The 22,187-nt window shown below is 59.2% G+C and overlaps 1 protein-coding gene across 1 annotated transcript; it reads left to right on the top strand.

The window, feature by feature from the left end:
• Positions 1–394: 394 nt before the first annotated feature.
• MYO1H (myosin IH) lies at positions 395–21,887 on the top strand. The gene is made up of 31 exons (XM_044440430.1): positions 395–556; positions 1,634–1,749; positions 2,143–2,341; positions 3,274–3,354; positions 3,668–3,847; positions 4,671–4,769; positions 5,401–5,514; positions 6,172–6,243; positions 6,329–6,448; positions 7,290–7,357; positions 7,785–7,890; positions 8,755–8,835; positions 10,022–10,113; positions 10,278–10,372; positions 10,869–10,915; positions 11,078–11,158; positions 11,444–11,549; positions 12,469–12,586; positions 13,168–13,281; positions 13,427–13,503; positions 13,896–13,964; positions 15,369–15,453; positions 15,674–15,833; positions 16,492–16,575; positions 17,240–17,333; positions 17,418–17,473; positions 17,577–17,712; positions 18,523–18,593; positions 19,433–19,530; positions 19,926–20,025; positions 21,264–21,887. The coding sequence occupies exons 1-31, from the start codon at positions 431–433 to the stop codon at positions 21,285–21,287; spliced, it is 3,069 nt and encodes a 1,022-aa protein (XP_044296365.1). The 5' UTR covers positions 395–430; the 3' UTR covers positions 21,288–21,887.
• The last annotated feature ends 300 nt before the right edge of the window (positions 21,888–22,187 follow it).

Raw genomic sequence — 22,187 nt, forward strand, 5'->3', positions numbered from 1 at the left:
TTGCAGTGGGCTGGCTGCTCCTGAGACACATGGATCAGACTCGCAGATCCGTCTTTCACTCTTTTGGGTGTGTGCATAGGGCATGGCACTAGTCCACATGAGGGCTAACACTCTGCAGTTGCATTGATTCTAGTGATATTAGTGCGTTGCTCCAGTGCCCGTTGGAACAAGTGGGGGGCTCTCCCCAAGCAATGGATTCTGCCCGCAAGCAGGCGGTGGAATGGAATCAATCGCCTGGCAATTTGGGAGGCCAATCCAGCCGTTCCTGCCCATCCGTGCCAGGGATGGTTCCCCCTGTCCTGGAGGCTCCTGAGGGGCTCTCCTTGGATTTCCTGCAGGGAGATTCTGCGACTGGACTGGATTTGCACCCCTAACGAGATGTCTCTCCCTGCAGGAGAAAGCAGGGTGGCGGAAGCCCCATCAGCTGAACATGGAGGGGGCGCTGATAGCCCGGGACCGAGTTGGCGTCCAAGATCTTGTCCTTCTGGACTCGCACACGAGTGAATCTGCCTTCTTGGACAACCTTTGCAAGCGATACCGGGAGAACCTCATCTACGTAATCGCTCCTCGTCTGCCTTTCATGATGTTGCTGTTTGAAATAACTCGTTTGTGGAGAAAAAAGGGGCAGGGGCTGATGCCTGTGGCGACTGCCGCTGGCTCTGATTTGAATCCCTGGGGATGCTAAAGGGAGGAGAGGACTAGGATCAGTGTAGTGGGGATCCTGTGATGTTAGGAACAGAGAAAGCTGCCCATCTCTCACGAGGATCCCACACAATTCTTGTTGTGTGGAAAGCGCAACAAAAGCATCTCTGAACAAAGGGAATGCTTGCCCAAACTTCAAAAGACTCCACAAAAATACATCTTTAATGAAAACAGGGGAGATGGGATGCCGTGGAAGGGGGTTCCGGAGCCGGGGCCAACCACCTCCTGTGTGTTGGGGCCCACTGGTTATATTCCTCAAGGGAAGCTCAAGCAGATTCACCCCAGCCAGTCTTAAATCCTGCATTGATCTAACAAACTTTTCCACGAGGATTTTAGAGCAGGGAAAGTGCAGCGTTTGATTCTAAAAGTGGAAGGAAATGCTTCTTTTCTTTGCATTTACCTATAGTCCGCTCTCCCACGGTGCCTCCTAAAGATGATCCAGTGGGAGAGCAAGCTGTGTGTGGGTGGGTGCGTGATGCATGGAGCTTAACTCTGCGACGAAACCGGCAGTTGAGAAAGTGTATTGACGTGTAGGGAAACTCCGTGTGAAGGAGCCGTGGCTTTCTGTGCAGAGCATAGACTGCATTCTTGAGCCTCGTACCCAGAGGGACTGCTTGCGTTTGGGTGTGCGCCCTCTTGGGTTTCTCACAGAAGCCGGTACAAATGTATAGGCTTTTTGTGTCGCAGCAGGGACTGCCCCCGCACCTTTCAAAAGTAAAAATCAAGGTGGCAGCAAGAAAGATGGGTTCTCTTATTTCTAGAACCTGGTCTAGGAGGGGAGGGGTCTCCCGTCCTTGAAATATGCCCAGGAAAAGGTGCACGGCTTCCTGTTGGAGGACTGCACCTCAGCTTCCGCCTGATTACGAGAATGCACTCTTTAATTTCAAAATACAATGTGGCACCGCCAAGACTTCTCTTCTTTTCCTTGTAGACATACATCGGGACGCTCCTGGTTTCAGTGAATCCGTACAAGGAGCTGAATATCTACACAGTGAAGGAGATGGGGCAGTATAAAGGAGTCAACTTCTTTGAGCTCCCCCCGCACATGTAAGCCCCGGCCCAGCATCCCCGGTCGCCTTCCCTGGCATGTCTCTTTCCATCCCTGCCGAGCACGCGCTTCACCCAAAGAGGTGCCAGACGGAAGGCTGTCACGGAATGGCCTTCCCCAACCTGGTGCTCTCCGGAGATGCCGGTGAGCACTTCCGGCATGGAGATGTGGTTGGAGACACCTGGAGAGCCTGGGGCGGGACATGGCTGCCCTTTGCCGGGGCTCGTAGCAGGGTCGCCCCTCAGCTTTCCCGAGATCTGTGGTCCAAAATCCATCCTCCCGGGGCATTACGAAGCCACCTCGGCTTCTGAAGGCGTGCTGTGCTTTCGTATGATCTGAAGACGCGGTGGCCGCCTGCCCGTCAAGCGAGTGTGTTTGTCGGTGTTCTCCAGTTACGCCATCGCGGACAACGCCTACCGCATCATGTGCACGGAGTATAACGACCACTTCATCCTGATCTCGGGGGAGAGCGGAGCCGGCAAGACGGAAGCCTCCAAGAAGATCCTTCAGTTCTTCGCCGTGACCTGTCCCACCACAGAGCAGCTGCGCGTGGTCCGGGATCGCCTGCTGCTCTCCAATCCCGTTCTGGAGGTAGCGAGAAGGCCGGGGTGCACACGCTGCCCGCCCGGTCCCGCTGCGCTTGGCTCCACGCTCCGCAGAACCAGGCCCCTTCGCTCGTGCAGCGTAGCTGCTTTTCCTTCAGGGTTTCATTTTGCAGCCCGTGAACTGTAACCCAGGAAGGAAAACCAACTCCTGTAGTGACATCGTCCTGTGTGATAAATTAATGTAATTTAGGGTAACAGTAAGCCTTATTTCTAGTGGCATGCAGCTAGCGCAAACACAAGGGCGCCTTCGGGTTTAGGGGCATGGTCTTGTTCCTGTTTAGGCAGGAAAATCCCAACCGGTCCCTGCTTGCCTCAGCCAGGAATACCAGATTAAGGGGTTTTTTCTGTCTCAACCGGCATGCGTTGGCACAATAAGGAGACAAGCAGAGCTACGGGAATCCGACTACCAAGCCCACTACTATCGATGCCAACCGGTAGCGATTGCTCTTGCAACATGCCATTTTAAAGGATTTAAAAACAGAATGCAGCACAGAATACAGTAGAGAAATGTAAAGGATTGAAACTACAGTATAAAATAGAAGTAGAAACCAGAGTAAGGCCAAGCAGCAGATTCTACTGCATTTAAAATGCAGCACAGGATTTAAAACAGTCTGATACTGAATTCCTGGGACATTTCTGGCCTTCACCTGGAACCAGAATGAATGCAGGTGCACGGGTCAGGTGAGCCCCTTTGGGGAGGGCTTTCCAGAGCTGTGGTGCCCACAGAAAAGGTACCAAGTGCTGCTCCTGCCCCAGAGATTTGTGAAGTGGGCGGCAAAACTTGTTCGGCAGGATTAACGAACAAGCAGAAGAATTCAGGAGGGTGGCAGAGGAGAAGGGAGGGCGGCAAACAGAACAGGTTGAAAATTAAACAGGCCACGCTCCTGTGTACTTTCTGTTTGTTTGTTTAACCCGCAGGCCTTTGGGAATGCAAAAACGTTACGGAACGACAACTCGAGCAGGTTCGGAAAGTACATGGACATCCAGTTTGATTTTAAGGTACAATAAACCCCTTGCACAGTTGCACATGTCGTGGGAAACTTTCAGCCTGGAGAGAATTTGCAGTGGTCTCCCACACTCTATTGTACCTTCTGCCGCCGGCCCTTTAGGCTGGGGAGAAGACGGCACAAACCCCGGGGAAGCAGCAGACCCTCAGCGGAGAGGGAGGCAGGAGCTGCAGGGAAGGGCACATCGCCCCCCAGGGAAGCTCAGGGGGCCGGAGGGAAGCCCCCGAGGGCCAGAGCTCCCCTCAGGCCTAGGGATGAACGCCTGTGCTTTAACCGTTCACTTGTTTTGGGACGTCTCTTCCTAGGGAGCTCCCGTGGGCGGGCACATCCTCAGCTACCTGATTGAGAAGTCTCGTGTTGTTCACCAAAATCCCGGGGAACGAAACTTCCACATCTTCTACCAGCTGCTGGAAGGCGGGGAGGAAGAGCTGCTGCAGGGCCTCGGCCTGGAGCGCAACCCCCAGAAGTACCTGTACCTGGTGCAGGTTGGTACCCTCTACCTTGTCCTTATTTAGTTGCTCATTCGTTTTTATATGCCATCCCAATACTAAAAGTCTCTGGATGGCTTACAAATAACAAAAAAACCCCAGAAAGCAAAGCAAGGGCATACGACCCGCAGCGCGTAACACACTGCAATGATGCTAAAAACAAGGCTAAAACCAATTGACTGTTAAATAGTGGGAAAATAATCGCCCTGCAGCCCTGACTGCGAGGCCCACCTTCCCCAGACTTCTGTGGCAGCTGGAGTGTGTGTTCTGGCTTGGCTTCCCGGGGGCTCCTCAGAGGAGCACACTGAGCCTCTTGGTTCTGCAAGAGTCGCTCTTCTGATCCGGAAGGAACCCAGCCCGGAACTGTTGCTCGGGTGGAGACAGCCATGGCCTGGGCAGAGACGGGGAAATCTTCCCGCATTTGCACGACACAGACAAGGGACGATCCCACATGAGACGGGATTACGCCCAGTAATCCGAGCACGAGCCGGGGGCGCTGCTGCCCTCGCGCCTTCCTGCGGGCCGTTCCGCCGGTGTGGGAACCGTGGCAGGGAGGCCTCCGGTCCAGCTGGGCTGCGCTTGTATGCTCGCCTCACCGTGGGGTCTCCCAGCGGACCCCTCCCAAACACGCGCTGCATTTTCTCCCAGCCCCTTCTCCAGGGCTCATGCAGCCAGGGCCCGCTTCCTTTTTGCTCAGTGAGTGTCCCGACTAACCGGGGGATTCGGCCCGGCTCTCCCCAGAAAGCCCCTTCCCTCCCCCTTTGCCCCACGAGCCCAGAGAGGTCCTGATGCGCCCCCCCCCCCCCCGCTGCCACCACAGGGCCGCTGTGCCAGAGTGCCTTCCATCAACGACCGGAGCGACTGGAGGACCGTCCGCAAGGCCTTCGCCGTGATTGAGTTTGCAAAGAGGGACACCGAGGTACAAGCGGGGCGGAGGAGCCGCGGGCGGGCACTGGGTGGGGGGCAGCCCGAAGAGGGGGGCCTGCGTGCCTTGGAGGGTGCTGGGCACCCCGAAGCAGCATCCGTGGTCAGCGTGCAGGGCTGGCCGTGCCCGCCCACTGTCTTCGGCGCACCCACCGCAAAAGCTGCTCCAGATGGGCTCCAGCCCTCCAACGGAGGGGAAGCCCAGCCTCCCCGGCTGAGTCCGGGTGCAGCAAGCTCTCCCAACAGCCTTTTGGGAGTTCTTTGCCTTAGCCACCCATTTCGGACCACGAATGTTTGCGAAAACCACTCGGTGTCCCACTGGTGGAGAATGCTTGGCGGGGGAAAGCTTTTGTACAGGCAGTCCGAGCTTGAAGAGAGAGATTCCAGCCTTGCGGAAGCAGGAGGGCTGTATGGAAGCCAGGAAACCGCCCCGGAGCCTGGGGAAAGGGGGGCGCCAGAGGCTGGGCTCTCAGCAAGCTCGAGTTGGCCCCAGCCCTGCCCCACGGATGCCCCGGCGAGCCTCCAGCAGCGCTCGAGAGGCGCCAGGCCTCAGCCAGCCCTTCCGCCCACCGTGCTCCACAGCAGCGCCTCTTGGCCTCGTGCACCTCTCTCCTCCTCGTCCCCAGAACCTCTTCGGCATCATCGCCAGCGTCCTGCACTTGGGCAACGTCCAGTTCGAGGAGGACAACAACGGACACGCGATCATCACCCGGGGCACCCAGCTTCGGTGGATCTCCAAGGTACCCTGCTTGGGAGGGGGAGCAGGCAGCTGCAACACCTTTTGAGCCACTGCAGAGGAAAATCCGCCCAGAGCAAAGGCGGGAAGCAGCCCTTTGATGGCTAAGGAGGAAAGGGGGCGCCCTGGTCCCTGGCCCCGCTGCTGGGGAGCATGGGTGGTGAGGAAAGGTGCCAATGTTGAACAAAATAGATACCTTCAAGAAGATCGTGCTGCCCAGCTGCATTCCCGCTTTACTTATTGCAAGGATTCATTTTCCACCGTCTAATAGAAATGACCCCAGGTCACTCGATAGGTCAAGATGCAAAGTGGACATACTAAAGGATGGGAGGAAGCCCCAACTGCAGCCAAGAGCTAACTGCATGCACATATTCGAAGGTTTAGGAGGCAGGCCTGGGGAGACGCGTACGCTTTTGCCTTCTAATGTTGAGGTGGCTTTCTGGGGTGGGTTTTAGGGTGGAGGGAACCCCTGGTCAGGCGCCACCACCGGGAAGGCCGTCTCCTGCACTGCCACCCGCTTTGCTCTGAAGGGTGGGGAGCCCGTGAGCCAGGGCTCCCAAGGCAGCCTCCGAGATGGGGCAGGAGTGTGCAGGCGGAGGCCGCCTCTGCGGGCCTGTTCTGCGCTGACACTGAAGGCATCTTGTCTGTGGCTCCCTTCCAGCTGCTGGGCGTCCACCTCTCCATCCTTCAGGAAGCTCTCACGCACCGGAAAATCGAGGCCCGGTTTGAAGAGGTAGCCTCCCTCCTCCCACCTGCAAAAGCATGAAATGGCCGCTTTGCCAGCCTGATCACAAGTCACGTTTCTTTCTGCCGATCAGGTTTTGAGCCCACTGGACGTAGACCTGGCATTTTATGCTCGTGACGCCGTAGCAAAGGCGATCTATGGACGGACGTTTACTTGGCTGGTCAACAAAATCAATGGCTCTTTGGCAAACAAGGTTGGTCCTTCGCTATTTCTAATTACGCAGAGCCAACTTTTTAACAGAGCATCCTGAAGCCAACGGAAAGAAAGAAACCGGCCTCTGGGCTGACCGGTGGGGAAGTCAAAGGCTGGACTCGCACTGTCCGTGTCTAGTGGGGAAGCGGGAAGCGGGGGCCACATCCTTGCAGCGGAGTGGCGTGTCTTGGGGGAATTTCCCGGCGGGCCTGGCTCCGTCCCGGCTGGGCTGGCCTCGCGGTGGACGCAGCGGGGGCTGCGCACGGCGCTTCCCACGGCCGGAGCGGGGCGTGCAGCCCGCGGCATCAGAACCAGTCGTCCTGCCGGTTCCCACAGTCCCTGCAAAGTGCACTTCTCTCGCTCCCGCAAAGGGGGCTGCCCCACAGCCGGGCGGAAAGGCAGCTGCATGGCCCTGCACAGGGCCTGCGAACCGAGCGCCTCCCTTGATCTTGCAAGCAGGATGGAGAGGATGCCGTGCTTGCTCGGTATCGTTCCCGCAAAATCTGCGTGGAAAATTGTGCGACGGAGACTTAGCTTCTTACCAGCAACACCCCTGGCTTATCCTGTTCTCTTTCTTGCAAAATTTGAATGGGTCACTGATTGGATAATAAAATTTAATTGAAGCCTTTAGAACCAAATGGCATTTTGTGGAACTGAACGTGTATTTCCCCTATGTACATTCTCGGGAAAGGATTCTTAGTTATAATCGTCCCGTTTCGTTGAGGGCTGAATATCTCAGACCTCAGCTTTGGGATCCCAGACCGGCAACGCGTCCACTGCTGACAGAAGGAGCCTAAAATGATGCAGCGTTAGCCCTGCTCTGACTCTCTTTTGCTTGGCAGGATCTCACCAGGAAAACCGTGATTGGATTACTGGACATATACGGCTTTGAAGTCTTCGAGACAAACAGGTAAGTTGTCCATGCGCCCCTTGATTCTGGGCCGGATCGCTGCAACGCCCTTTATGTGGGGCTGCCTGTGAAGAAACTGGAAATGGGGATTCGCAGCAGTTCCTCTTTCTTCGACGTTAGTCAGGGCTCGTTGTGAGTCCCGTCCGGTTATTTACTGAATTTGCATCCCACCGTTAACAGCATCCAAATTCAAAGCTTTAGAACAGTTAAGAGCACAAACTGAACAGCACCAGCTGATGAAAACGCCCGTGCCACCAGGCCAGCTCACATGCTTGAAGGTCTGGACACCCGGCCCGTTCGTGGGGGAAGGTGCTGCCCCACGGACTGCGGGGTCCCAGGGGGTGCAGGGCTCCGTGCTTCGGCAGGCGCTGGGGTACGCCGGCCTCCCACTGCATGAAATGACACCCCCTCTTTGGCTCTTTGCAAGTTTTGAGCAGTTCTGTATCAACTACTGCAACGAGAAGCTGCAGCAGCTGCTTATCGAGATGACCTTAAAGGCAGAGCAGGAGGAGTATGAGGTCGAAGGCATTGAGGTAAGCACGGACATGCCTCCCGCTCGTTCGCTCTCCTGCCAGAAAGCCCCCACCCCACAGCTGCGGTGGCCAAGGGGGAGGAAGGGTGCGGCTATTCCGGGTGGGGGGACCGGGCCGTCAGCTAGAGCGACGGCATCCTCGGGGGAATGCTTCCACTTAGGAGGATGCTTCCACTTAGGGGGCTCCTGCTTCTCTGGGAGGGAGGAGAAAGTGTCTGGGCGTGAATTCATGGCCGAGGCTCCGGTAAACTATGCTCTGGCCTCTGCGGACAGCAAGTAGTCATTGAGAGAGAGCCGGAAACGGGCTGCACGAGTTTCGCTTCCCGTAGTCTGTACATACCTTGCTCTCGCTCTTCTGCGCAAGCAGGTGCTGTGGGCTTTAAGAAGAGGCTGCGCAGGATCCCACCACCCCTGCTTGCCAGAGGCTCAGGTGGGGTGCCAGGAGACATCAGGGAGTGGAGCGGGACTAGCCATGCTTAGAGTAGACCTGAGCAGTCGCTTAGTCTTGAACAGTTTAAGCCCCACTGATTTAGGTAGCTCTGTTTTAAGTGGCGAGCCCCCCCCCCCCCAGGCCGTGAACCCTCTTTTAAGCAGCCTACAGTTCTGCAAAATATAGTCTGTCTTCAGCCCGTGGGCAATCATTTTTTCTCCAAGCAGCTCTCTCAGAAACGACTTTTTCTAGGATCCCTCTAAACTTTCACTCCAAATCTCAGGCATATTTCAGCCTGAAATGGTCCCGGGGCAGCGGCGGCCTCAAGAGACTCTCCCCCCCACCCGCGCACAACACACACACACACACACAGAGTCCGTGGCGCTTTGCTCAGCAAACACGTCTGTGCGTCTGTGTTCTGGCTTCTGTCCGCAGTGGGAGCCTGTCCCGTATTTCAATAACAAGATCATTTGTGACCTCGTGGAAGAGAAGCACAAGGGCATCATCTCCATTCTGGTAAGCCAGAAGAGCAGCTAATTCTGGGGGTGCCAGCACACGGCGGATGCCAGTTCCTTCTGGCATGGAAACGAACCCGTCCTGAATCTGGGGCCTCTGGCTGTGCAAAGCCGGGCTTTGGAGGGCGGGAAGAGCGGTCGTCCTGCGAAATGGTGCTCGAAGGGGCTGTTCGTACCTCCGAGGAGTCGCGCAGGAGCAAGCCCTGCAGGAGTCCGCGTGCCTCACCTGCTGACCAGGCCCGAGGCCGGTGATTAACACACGGGCAACCCGAGGCCGAGGCCGGGCCTCGCAGCTTCATCGGGGGGAGTGTCAGTCAGGCTTCCTCGGTGCCCTTCTCTCATCCGGGGATTTCGGTTTCCCGGGTGCCAAAAGCAGAGACGGCCATCAAGGTCTGCGGCACTCGGGATTGTGTGGGCCAGGCCGATTGTGCAAATGTGCGACGCAGGGCCCTGGCAATCCTAGGCGGCCCGTAAGACATGTAAACAAACCGTTTGTTCTTCCGTTGCTCACTTTGGAGGAAGGCTGTGTAGCTCCGTGGAGGACTGCCGTCCTGCTCTCTTCATTGATTTGTATTGGATTTATTTCTCGTCTTGCTCTTTTTTAAAGAACTCCAAGCAGCTTCCACCCCTCCTCTTCCTCCTGCTTTTCTCAGTCTTATCCTCACACAACAACCCTGTGGGGTAGGCTGGGTGGGGAGTCTACGACAGGCCCTAAGACCCCAGCCGGCTCCATGAGCTTTGAATCTGTCTCTGTTTAGCATTCCCTGCAGGGTCAGCTTGTGATTTTTAACCTGTTTAATTTTGGAGCTGTATGAGTGACACACCCTCACGCACATGGACACGCATGCACCAAAATGGTGATTATCTTTGCAAAATTCCTCAGGGAATCATCACATCATGTGGGTCAGTTCAGGGGTCCACATAATTTTGGCGTCCTTGCAGAGCTGAAGGTTAGGAATCGACAAACAAGCAGGTGACCCGATAGGTTTAGCCTTGAATCCAGGTGCAAACTGCGAGGCCCGGCGTAGGATGCTGCCCAGTGCCGTTTCCGGTTTTTCTTGCCCCAGACTAAGAGGGTGCAGCCAGCCGCATGGAGAAAGCGGGCGGCTGGGCAAAAGGTTTCGCTAAACTGCCCAGGTGATGTGGGCCAGGAACTGATGGGCTCGTCCTTTTCTGCCCACTGTCAGGACGAAGAGTGTTTGCGGCCGGGCGAGGCGACTGATCTGAGTTTCCTGGAAAAGTTGGAGGAGAAAGTAGGAGACCATGCCCACTTCTTGACGTACGCGCTTCAGCTCTGTCTCCTTCCCTGGGGAGCACCCTTCCTCCCCAGCCCCCCTGGGGAAGCTGGCCACCCTTGCAGGGGGCAGTCAACGCCCCACCGGCCTGGCCCTGTGATGCACCTGCTCGCGCAGAAAACCTTTCCTCTCCCGTTCCTTCCTCCAGCCGGAAGCTTGCAGACCAGAAGACACGGAAATCGATTGACTGGATGGACTTCCGCCTCCTTCACTACGCCGGGGAAGTGACCTACTGCGCTGTGGGTGAGAGATGTGGGCACGCCAGCCCCCCGGCTGGACCGGGACCAGACCTCGCTCGGCGCCCAGATGAGCTGTGGGCAGCCCTTGCCATCCACAGAACCCTCTTTGGGCTAAATTGGCAGGAGGGGATGGACCCAGGCAGCCGGAACAGTTTGAGGGACACCAAAAAAGCAGGGGTGCTTCCCTCTTCAAGACCATATTATAGAGCGCTTTTTAATTACTTGTTTGAACAGAAAAATCCAGGGGTTAGAGGAAATGTGGCCCTCGGTCGAAAGAGGTTCTGCCCCGCGCTTCGTAGCCCGAGGGCAATCGGCAGGGAGGGAGAGGCGGTGGGAGCCGGCAGCATCCCTGGTCCTGCGGTTTGGTTGTCCACACAAGCGTTAGAATGGCAGGCTCGGAGTTGCCTTCTCTGGGTCACCTGACTGCTTGTTTGAGCTGCTTTCTCTCCTACTTTTCAGCCCTTGCTTTGACTTTATTCCCCCTCACACCTCCTTTTCAGGATTCTTGGAGAAAAATAATGATCTTCTCTACCGGAACCTTAAAGAGGTACAAGCACGTGGGGCCAGTTCACTCAGCTTCTGTCCTGCCGTATTTCTGAGGTTTGGGGTGGGTGACAGCGTGGCGGTGATGGGGGGGGGGGCTTTGATGGCTTTTGGAGCATCTGGGCCCCAACTTCGTTTCATCCCTCCTTTTGTCCGTGCGTTCCAGGTGCTGTGCAAGTCGAGAAACGGCATCCTCAGGGAATGCTTCCGCTTACCCGAGCTGGACAACCGGAAGAGGCCCGAGACCGTGAGTTGCGCCCCTGCTTCTTACCATGTAGCAATGGGGCTGACCAGCCCCTCTCCTCGGGGCCGGCGGAAGTCTCTTCCCAAGCCGAAGGGCTGTGGGGAGCCGGGCAGCCGAGCCGCCCTCCCTTGGCGCCCAGACCGGGACCCCGGCGGGGCTGCAGGGAGCAGGGTCACGGCCCAGCCGTCTGTGGGGCGCCGCCTGGTCCGAGCGGGTGCCGCGGTTCGTTCGGGGCTGCCCTGCTCTCCCCACACCTGTGGGCACAGAGGAGGCCTCTGGTTTGCGCAGGTCGCGACGCAGTTCAAGTCCAGCCTGGCCAGCCTGATCGACATCCTCATGTCCAAGGAGCCCTCCTACATCCGGTGCATCAAACCCAACAATGACAAAGAGCCGGGTGAGGGCCGTGCGTTCGCCTTCGCGTCTCGCTTGGAGCACGGCGGGGTCCCAAAGCGGCTGCTCCACTCCGTAAAAGCCAGGCTTCCTCTGGAAGGCACATGCACGTCGGCTGAAGTTGCTAGCCCTCATGGATGAGTTAGGAAACAGCCAGTCACACAGCCACACTCGCCCCGTGCAGTGCAGGGTGGTTAGTTTTCCGTGTTCTGTGTGCAGGCTGTGGGGGGGGGGGACTCTGGGCCATCCTGTGCGGCTGCACTGGAGACTTCTGCCCCCCCCCCACCTCCATGTTTTATTTCTGCTTGGTTTTCCCTGAATTAATGTTGTCACAGAACTGCCCAACTGGGCAATACTGAAGGGCACAGAAATGAAATTAATCGTAGCAAGAATAAGAACAGTCTTCTATTCCGCTAGGGACTGTCTGTGCCAGGGGCTGGCCACATCTGGGGGTCCGGTGGCCACAGCGCCCCCCGAGAGCCACGCTCCGTTCTCCCTGCCGCGTTGGCCACAGCTGCTGACTCTATTATCGCGAATAACTTGGTCTCCGCACCCATCTGCCTCAGGCCCAGCGGCGGTCCCCAGCACAGGGGCACCCGTAGTCTACCGTCCTGCCCCAAAACTGCTACAGATGAGGAACATGCAAAAAAACCCCAAAGCGGGCAGCCCAGAGGCAGCCCTGACCAGGCGGGATGCATGGGGACCCAGCCCAGACTCGCGGGGGGGGGGGGGGGGCATGCAAGCCCTGGGCCTGGACGGGGGGAGCGGTCACTTTCCGTGTTCCCCCAAATTGGGTTTCCTCTTTTAAATGCACGTCTGCTTGGGACCAGAGCACGCTGCACACGTTGCCAAATGAACTGAACAAAAATCTCACCTGCCCCAGAACTTCTCATCCGTCCCTAAACGTGGCTTGTCTCCCCCAGACAAATTTGACGACGCGCTGATAAGGCACCAGGTGGAGTACCTGGGGCTGATGGAGCACCTGCGGGTGAGGCGAGCCGGCTTCGCCTACCGGCGGAAATACGAGCACTTCCTGCAGAGGTGAGGTCGGCGCCTGCAGCCCCTTGCGCAGAGCAATTGTTCGCCGTCCAAGGCCGGGTCGAGCGAATTCTGGCCCGCCAGAGGATTTGGCCTACGGCTCCCATCAGCCCCGGCCATTGTGTTTAGTAGCGAGGGATCATGGGAGCCGTAGGCCACAACACCGGGAAGGCTACGATATACATGGAGAAAGGAGCAGGGAGGGAAGAGGGGAAAGGCTAAATCTCCCCGCAGGGTTGGTGGAACGGCCTGGGGCCCCCTTCTCATCTCCCCCATTTCCGCCTGTGAAGTGCCTGGTGGTGGTGATGGATCCCTGGGGGGCCCGTCCGGTCCGGCACCGGATTCCCCCTGTGGGCAGCCGCCTGCCTCTCGAGAGGCCAGGAGGCAGGGCCTGAAGGTTCGTGGCCCCTCGCTCCACGGCAACCCTTCTGCCGCGGCCACTCGCCGGCGGGGCCCTGCACCCCTTTCGGCGGGAGTTTTCCTGCCGGAGACGCCGGTGGCCTTCCACGTGCAGCGGGGCTCCTCCGCCGCCCTGGCCCGGTGCCATTTCTCTCGTGCTTGACGGGCCCCTGCTGGCTTCTCAGGTACAAGTCCCTGTGCCCGGAGACGTGGCCACACTGGCGCGGCTCGGCTGCCAAGGGGGTGGAGAAGCTGGTCCAGCACATCGGCTACAGACCAGAGGAGTACAAAATGGGAAGGTGAGGCGCAGCTGGCGGAGTCCCCGGATCCGGGCCGCTGTGGGCCTTGCTCGGCGTGCGCGATCGACCAGGGCAGCATCTTCCATGGCGGCCGCCTCAAGTCTTACCAGCACGGCTGTTCCACGGGATGTTTTCTCTTGCCCAGGACCAAAATATTCATCCGTTTCCCGAGGACTCTGTTTGCCACGGAAGACGCCTTTGAATACAGAAAACATCGCCTGGGTAAGCCCCTGGGCATCCTTTGGACCTGGTGCCCGTGGAGGGGGCTTCCCTCTCTCCTGTCCTTGCACTCCGGGGAGGGACATTTGGGAGGGGGGACTGGCCAGGTGGGAAGGTTCACCACCCCGTGCCAGGGCCTGGGGACCCCAACTGAAATCCCCCCCCCCCCGTGCTCGCACTGCGGCGAGTAAAGGGTTTGTGCGGGGCATGTGACCTGCTCTGGCACCCCTCTGCCCCATGCCCCCCCCACCCTGCATCTTCTCTCCCATCCCCGCTTTGCTGGGCACATTTTAGCCTCGAAATGCCGCCAAAGGATCCTGCAGATACGCCCTTTCCCCGAACGGCCTTTTCCCTGAACGGCCCGTCCGGGGAGCTGACGCGTATTTTCCGTCCAGTTTCCAGGATACAAGCAAAATACAAAGGCTGCCTTGGGAGGCGGGAGTTCCAGAGGATGCGGGACGCTGGTGAGGGCCCTCGTGCTCGTGTGCCTGTTGAACCCGGAGTCGGTTTTAATCTTGGCACCGAACTGCTCCATGCCTGATTTCCAGTGCAGATTTCTGAATTTCAGCCTCTTGCTGCAAGTTTTGAAAAGTGAAACATGACTTCTCGGTCGGTCCCAAGGGCCAGAATGAGGATTAAGCTCCCCGCACACACTATTTTATGCCTTCACCCCCCACACAATAACGAGGGCATGATGAAAATCGGCTGGTTCCAGTGGCAGCTCCAAGGGGACTCTGTTAAACAGAAGCCGCCCGACTGCCACACACGCCCAACTGGAACATGCAGATCAGCATTTCCCGAAGCCGAGAGAGCCGGAGGGAGGGCGACTGACTGGGGAACCCAAGAGCTGCTGCCCTCTGCTGACCCTCGCCTACCGCGGCCGGAGCTTTTCCCTGTGCCCCGTGCCTCCGTTTCTCCCGCGGATCCTCCCGTGGCAAGCATGGCTTACGGCGACGTGGGAAGCGCCGGCTTTGCTGGGAGCCGTGCGGGTTTCGTGCAGCCCCATCGAGGGCTCTCCAGTAGCCGGGTGGCGTGGAGATGCACCCCCCCCCCCCCGCTCGGGGGCTGCACTCCTCCCTGCCATGCGCCGGGGAGGGGGGCTCTCTCTGCATTCTTGGCCGTCTCCCAGAATCCTCTGCAGCCCCCGGGAAGCCCTGGGAGGACGGTCCGCCACGAGCAGGCGGGGTGGGGGAAACCGGGGTCCTTGGAACCTCACTGGGGCTCGCCTCCCAGTATCCGGGGGGGGGGGGGGGGGGGGCCCAGGGGGGGGGGGGGGGGCCCCGGGGGGGCCGGGCCCGGGGGGGGGGGGGGGGGGGGGCTGGGCACATGGGGGGGGCTGGGAGCCCGACAGAGTCTGGGCAGCGGATGCCGCCCGCTCCAGCCCTTTTGGCCCCGCCCATTCTGCTCCGCTGCCTGTCGTTGGGGCCGGCTTGGCGGGATAGCGGGCGTGTGTTGGAGCACCGTGGGCGGCCCCACAGGCCCGGGGGGCAGCGCGCCAGGCGCAGGGGGCAAACCTCGCCCCGGCGGGGCCCTGGCCGCCCTCTGGGCTGCCCTGGGGGGCCCAGCCGCTCTTGCACAGCTGCCTGATCTTGGGTGCCGTCCCGGCTTTGGTCCAGCCGTTTCCCCAGAGCTTTCAGCCGCGCCGCGCTGGTGTGCCAGTGCCCAGGCCCCGCTCCTCCGGCCCTCCCGCCTGCGCACCCCCGGACCACCTCTGCAAGGGCTTGGGCGAGAGGGCCCGGCTGTCGCTTGCTCGCTCGCACGGGGGGGGGGGGGCTGGCTGGGCCCTCGGCCAGTCCGGCCCCTTCCCTCCCGCCCTGCCCTGGGCAAGGGGTCACCCGTGCGAAGCGCGACTGTCTCTGTGCTTGCAGCCATCAAGCTGGAGGCCTGCTGCAGGGGGGTCCTGGCACGCAAGCTGGCCAAGAAGCGCATGTGGGCCGCCCAGACGATCCGGAAGTGAGTCCTGGGCGGCCCTGCCGCCCCCCCCCCCTTTGCTGCCTCAGCAGGACGGGGCTTGGATTGGACCGGGCGGCTTTCCTGTAGGGGACACTTTCGGACAGAGGGCTGTCCTTTGCAGAGCAGGGGACCCAGCCACCCCACAGAGGCCTGGTCTGGCTGCAGCCGCCTCTGCCGTGCGCTCGGCGGTGTGGCTGAGCCGGCCGCCTCCCTTCTGCAGGTACATAAAGGGGTTCATCCAGCGGAAGCAGCCGCTCGGCCCCGAGAACCGGGACTTCGTGAGGCTTGTGCAGCGCTCCTACCTCATGAAGCTCCGGGACCACCTGCCGAGGAACGTCTTGGACAAAAGCTGGCTCCGGCCCCCGGAGATCATGGAGCAGGTGAGGGGGCGCGTGCCCGCCGGCTGGGGGGCAGTGCCGGGAAAGGGGCTCCCCCGCGGGGCCTGCAGCAGCGCTTCCCGGGAGCTGGAAGATGCTCTTGCCCGCATCTGGCTTCCCGAGCGGCTCGCGATGTTCAGCATGGCTGGCGTGGCCCGTGCTTTTCTCAGCCCCGTGTAAGCGCCAGGGTCCCTGGCCAAATGCGGGCAGGGGAGGTTCAAAGCTCCCCCCTCTCAGCTCCCCTCTCTGTGGGGATGGGGGCTAGTAGGGGTCGCCTCACCCCGGCAGGACATCCTTCTTCTTGTCTTAGCCTGGCATGGAGGGGGTGCAAATGCAGAGGGTGGCGAGCGGCAGGGGAGGAGGTCTCCACCTGCCTGGCCTGTGAGTGGTGGTCCACGCACAGCGCTCTGTGTGCTTGCACTGTGGTGAGAATCAGCCATGCGCCATGCGCTTAAAGCACCGGGTTGCGTAGACCTGGTGGATTTGGAGCAGCTCAGAAGGGCCCAGGCCCGGCCGTGTGGGCATGTGCAGCCGGCCAGCCGCCGTCCGCTGTCATGCCGGGGGTCCCACCAGAGACCTTCTGTGAGCCACACAGGAGCTCAGCCCTGAGCTAAGCGTCTTCACATGCCGAATGACAGGCTTTCCCCCCTGCTCAACACAGACGTCCGAGCTCCTGAAGAAGATCTGCATGAGGAACCTCGTCCGGAAGTACTGCCGGGGCATCACGGCGGAGAGGAAGACACAGGTGATCGCGGGTCCGAGGTCAGCCCTCGCGGCGGGAGGCCTTTCAAACCTGTTCTTCACGGCTGCCCAGTACAAATGCACTCTGCACAGGCTCAGAGGCGCAGCAGACTGGACTTTCAGGGAGGGGCAGCATTTTCTCCTGCCTTGGCTCTCTTGCTAAGCTGCAGTTCCCATGGGTTGCCTGGGCGATCGCCCTAATAGTTGAACTCGCAGTAAAAAGAAAAATAAGTTGCGGAAACTTGAAGGCGGGGCAATTTTCTGTACAGGAGAAGCTCCGCTCCCTGGTTTTGCACCTTCCAGAACTGGTGGACTGCAGCTCCTGGGATTTGGGGAACTGTAGTCCAACACATTCGAAGGTTGGGAGCACCTCACGTGAAACTCCGGAGGGTCCCGTTGGAATCAGCTGATTCTTCCGGAGCAGCTGTGGGGCAGGGCTTGATCCAAGCAGACAGGACTGCTCCTCTCCTCCGAGACAAAGCTTTTATCATGCCACGGAACCCGGGCGCATCCCAGAGACCGTGCCGGTGGCTTCCGGGACACACTGTGTGCCCGGAGTCCCACGTAAAAACTGGAGGGTGGGAACTCCAGCCTCGCACGCTGCCCTGCAGCGACTGTGGGAGCTGTTTCCTCCGGGGGGCACAACCTCTCCTCGCATCCTCATGCAGATGGAGCAAAAGGCGATTGCCAGCAGCATCTTCTGCGGGAAGAAGGCGGGCTACGCGGAGAGCCTGAGCAAACCGTTTGTGGACACCAGGCTAAGTAATTTGGGGGAGGGGGCACGGGTCTCGAGGGCCTCGGCCGCTTGCGGAGGGAGCCCGACCGTTCCTCCTGCCTCTTCCTTAGGCGAGAGCGACCTGAGCCCCAAGATCCTGCAGATGATCCGTCACGAGAAGGTGAAGGTAAGGTGCGGGGACGCGGGGGCTGCCCTCCGCCCCGACGCCACGTGGCCTCGCTGCCGGGGGCCTGCCCCGGCCGCGAATCCTCTCCTGCGCCGCTTTGCAGTACGTCACGCCGGTGGTGAAGTTCGACCGCAACGGCTTCAGGCCCCGGGAGCGGCTGCTGGTGCTGACCCGCGTGGCGCTGTACGTGGTGGACGCGGCCAAGATCAAGCAGAAGATCGAGTACGCGGCGCTCAAGGGTACGGCTCGCCCCCCGCAGCCTCGCCCCCCCCCGAGTCCAGCCCCCCCGCTCTTGGGCTGCAGGGGGGCTGCCAGGCCACTGGGGACAACGGGGCGGCCCTCGTCCTCCGCTCGCGGCCTCAGGGACGTGGCACCAAAGGGAAACAGGCCTGGAGGGAGGAGGCGGGAAAGACCCGGGCCCGGCTCCATTCCTTTGCATTGCGGTCGCCGCGTGTGCCCCTTGCGGTGCGAAGGGGGAAGCGAGCGTCCGGAAGCCTGGCGGTCCTTCGTGCAGGGCAGGGCTGCGCTTTCCCGGAGCCTGGCTCTCTGGCCCACAGAGGAGTGTCAGAGCTGTTTGTTGATCTGCCGGAGCCGTGCCCGTTTGAGGGGCATCTGACAGTTCCCAGGCTGGGCACGTCCCTGATCCATTTCATATGTCTTGAACTTGAAAGGCTGAGATCTTTTTCCACCACAGAATTGTGCTCATCCCCAGGAAAACTGCTTGGCGTTCGTTCGGGCAAGAGTGGCAAATGCCACTGATCCTTGCGGCCACCAAGCTGCCGCGATCTAAATGAGTTTGACGTGCGAAACGGCGTGTGCACAATTATTTCTCTTGCTTTGAACCACTGTCTATTTTTGCCTCTTTTCTGATCAAGACTGTAGAAGCGCCGCCTCAGTTGCGTGGCTGCCTAGGAGGCCGAGGCGGCCAAGTCCGACATGCTCCGTTGTGAATGGGATGGGGAAAGGGGCTCCTTCCATCCCATGTCGTGTAACGCTGGTCAAAGGAGAGAAATAATGCGATTTCCTTCGTCTTGCATTCTTTCTCCAAGGTGTTTCTACCAGCAACTTGAGTGACAGCATCTTGGTCCTGCATGTCTCAGAAGACAACAAACAGGAGAAGGTAACGGGCAGAATGGGGACTCTGGGTTGGGGGCGCGTGAGAAAGAGCGGGGTGCCTCGGACCAGCCTGGCCCTTGCAGGTGGCATTCAAGCGTCTTGTTTCTGGTGGGTTTGCTTTGAAGTTGGGGCTGTCACGCCACTAAAAATTCTTCGTTGATCAATCACTTTACTTTAAGATGCCCATGGATTAAATCTACGCATATTTGCACAGGAATAACAACTAGACTTCTGGTCCAAAAAAACCAGTTGGACTAAAACTGCAATTCCCAGATAATTGCAATTATCTGGACACACCCTTCCTGACAGTCCAAGGATTTTTAAATCGAAGACCCATCTAAATGTCCCAGCCCTGTTCGAAATGGCAACCTACAAGCAGGGTTCAGGCTGAGACAGGGCTCAGCTGTGTAAAATACTCTTAAGTGCCAGATGCAAATATCCATAGCATCTTGTGATACGGTGGCAAGGTGCTTCTGGGAATGTGCAGCTCCCGGCTGGCTGTCCCGCCGCCAAAGCAGGGCGTGCCGTTCACCTTTTTCCGTGGCCACAAGCTCAGTCCGTGGCCTCATGCGACGGAGAGTGTAGCTGTTTGCTAATCTGCAACACTGTCCTACCTTGCGAGAGCGCTGTAAGGCTAGCTGGGGAAACGCCACCGGAGGAGATGCGTGGAAGTCGTTGCGAGTGCGCGTGCTTTCCGGGCGGCTGTTCCTTTAACGGCGATGTGCCTTCTGCTGCTGCATGCTGTGCTGGGGGTTTTGGAGGTGTCCCAGGAGGCATCTGGAACGGGGAGGCAGCCCCTCCCTTCGGCCTCTGGCCCCAGAGCTGACCGCCCTCCCCCCCCAGGGAGACGCCATCCTGCAGTGTGAGCACCTCTTCGAGACGGTCACCAAGCTCTGCCTGCTGGCCAACAAGCAGGACGCGGTCGTGGTGGCCCAGGGCAGGTGAGTTGCTCGAGCACCTGCGGGCCAGCAGGGCCCCCGCTCTTTGGCCCCCGCCCAGCCTGTGGCCACGTGAAGCCACAGACTCCCCAGGAGCTCCAGAGGGGGCTTTCTCTCTCGGAGGGACCCCGGGCTCTGGGCTTTTCCCTGTTTATGCCCCTCTAGGCAGCCCCCGTGTTCGGGGCAGAGTGCCAGGCACGCCAGCGGCCTTTGGCTCGATCCAGCTGGGCTCTTGAGATTATCTTGCCATGGATTTAATTCCTCCGGGAGGAGGAGAGCGGCACAAACCGGCAGAGGCCAGGCAGCGGGAGGGGGCATGGGGCCCACGGTGGCTGGAGCTGGTCCTGGGGCCGGGACCCCCCCCCCCACGTAATCTCCACTGCGCGTCTGCTTTGCAGCCTCCAGTTCCAAATCGGGTCGGGGAAGGAGGGCACCGTGGTCTTCACCACCGGCCAGGAGCCTCACGTCTACAAAGCCAAAAACGGACAGCTGACCGTGGTAAGGGCCCGCGAGCAGCCGCAGGCGGAGGGGGAAGCGTGCCTGCGCTTCCTGCCACGAAGCGGGGCCCTGGAGGGAGGCGGCCCTCGTGGGACAGCTTTGCTGGAGCGGCCAGCAGGCGATCCCCTGTTCGTAGTCCTCGCCCAGCTGCATAGCCTCCGCTCAGCCAGCGCGGCTGTTGGCACACCTGCCCCCCAACAAAGCAGAGGGCCAGGTCGGGCGCGTTAAGTTGCGGCTTTGTCCCTCGGCTTGGGCGACGCCTCCCGTGGGGCCCTGCGAGGAAGGAGCACACGATCCTCCGGATTTCACCACAGGGCCGCCTTAGTGGGGGCACCTCAGCCCTCAGATGCTCTGCCCTGTGATGCCAACCCTGGTCAGCAGGAGAGAACAGGGGGCCCCCTGTTACAAAGAGGCAGTGGATGGAGCGGTGTGTGGTGCCGTTCTTCTCGATCCGTTATGATCTGCTCCATGTTGTTCCTTCTGCATTCTGGAAGGCCAAGTTGCCTCTTTTTTGGCTTTTTAAATTGCGATGTTTTCAAGGTTCCTATTATTACTCTGGCACTGCATTTCTATCCCACCCTTTTTCCAAGGCAGCTTATGGAGCTCTTCTCCGCTCCATTTTTATCCTCACAACGAGCCTGCGAGGCAGAGCGGGCCGAGCGTTAAGCCACGGGCACGAAATCGCCCAGTGGGCTTCAAGGATGAGCAGGGACTGAAAGCTGGATTTTCCAGGTCCCCAGACGAACACTCGCACCACACCCCACGGGCTCTTCTGTAGATTTATTATGCTTAGACTGGTTCTTCACTCTTGTTTTCTGGATTGTTGCTAACTGTCTCAGCTGGTTTGAGAAAGACAGCAGGGACTGCCGGGAATAAAGAAAATGAGGAATATGATGAACCACCCTGGGTCATTTTGTGATGAATGGTGGGCTGTACATTTTCAGTGTGCCAGTGTGGTGTGGTGGTGAAGAGCGAGGGACTGGGACTCGGGGGATCTGGGTTCGAGTCCCCGCTCGGCCATGGAGCCAACTGGGTGACTTTGGGCCAGTCACAAACCCTCAGCCCAACCTACCTTGCAGGGTTGTTGTTGTGGGGATAAGATGGAGGAGGAGATGTAAGCTGCCTTGAGCCCTTTGTAGGAAAAAGGCAGGATATAAATCGGAAAATAAATAAATAAATAAATACAATTTTCTACATAACAACCCCAGAGCTGACCTGTCTATCCTTACATCCGACAGGTATCAACCAAAGCACAGTCTTGACGGACACACGAGGTCTCATGTTGCCTTGCCCCACCTGCTTGGATGAGAGAGTGACCCACGCAGCACCTGGATGCAGAAGAGAAGCAGCACCTGCTTGATTTTGGACCTTTCACAGAGGATTACGATCGCGATGCCATAAAACCACTGCCTTGCGCACCGCCTGCGTTTCCAGTCCATCCCGCTTCAGCTTTTCTTAACGCGGAGACACTCTTCGTGCTGCTGTGACTATTCAGACCGCCATCGCTGCTTGTAGAAACATCCCAGGAAGAGGTACAGACCAGGCCTGCATTTGTCTTATAACTTGCCTCTCAATCAGAATCAACGTGATTTCTGAGCAGGACGGGAAGGGCTGTGGTAGAGGTGCTGAAGGCCGGGCCGAGCATGCCTTCCTTCCACAAATGTTCTGGGCAGCGCAGAAATTCACGCAGGCAGCAGCGTCCATCTTCCGTTTTACTGGCCCATTTGACGTGGAAATGGCGCCCCGCTTTGGGGGCCGACTCCCGTGCGTCGGCAGGAGAAAATCCTGCTCCTCGGGTCACGCCTCTGCTTCCCCTTCTGTATTAGTGGCATGTGATGTGCTGAAATATTAAAAGGACGATGGGAACACGCACTTCACGGGGTCACCTGTCTCCAGCGTGGGGCTGGTTGGCCGTCTCCACCCACCTTCCAGGTGCGGTGGGCTTGCAGCTGTTATGCTGGAAAGGTCAAGAGCGGCAGCCCAGTAGATCTGGGGGCACCAGCTCGGCGAAGCGCCACGGAGTGCTTTCAGGACCATACGTTGTCGTTCTCCGGAATAAGCGTGTTCAGGAGCTTATCGGGGTTCCAGGGCTGATGGGCTCAAGAGCAGGCGGGACCTCCCTGCAGGACGGCAAGGGGTGGGAGCGGCTTCCCCCGGAGCGG

Source organism: Varanus komodoensis, unplaced genomic scaffold (assembly GCF_004798865.1).
Source record: "Varanus komodoensis strain SLA01 unplaced genomic scaffold, ASM479886v1 scaffold38, whole genome shotgun sequence".
Lineage (NCBI taxonomy): Eukaryota > Metazoa > Chordata > Lepidosauria > Squamata > Varanidae > Varanus > Varanus komodoensis.

What these genes read in the sequence shown, in the direction of transcription:
- MYO1H (XM_044440430.1), top strand. Translation starts at nt 431, where the DNA reads ATGGAGGGGGCGCTGATAGCCCGGGACCGAGTTGGCGTCCAAGATCTT. An exon ending in TCGAGGCCCGGTTTGAAGAG is followed by an intron (nt 6,244 to 6,328) that starts GTAGCCTCCCTC and finishes TCTGCCGATCAG; the next exon opens with GTTTTGAGCCCACTGGACGT. An exon ending in CCCCGGAGATCATGGAGCAG is followed by an intron (nt 15,834 to 16,491) that starts GTGAGGGGGCGC and finishes TGCTCAACACAG; the next exon opens with ACGTCCGAGCTCCTGAAGAA.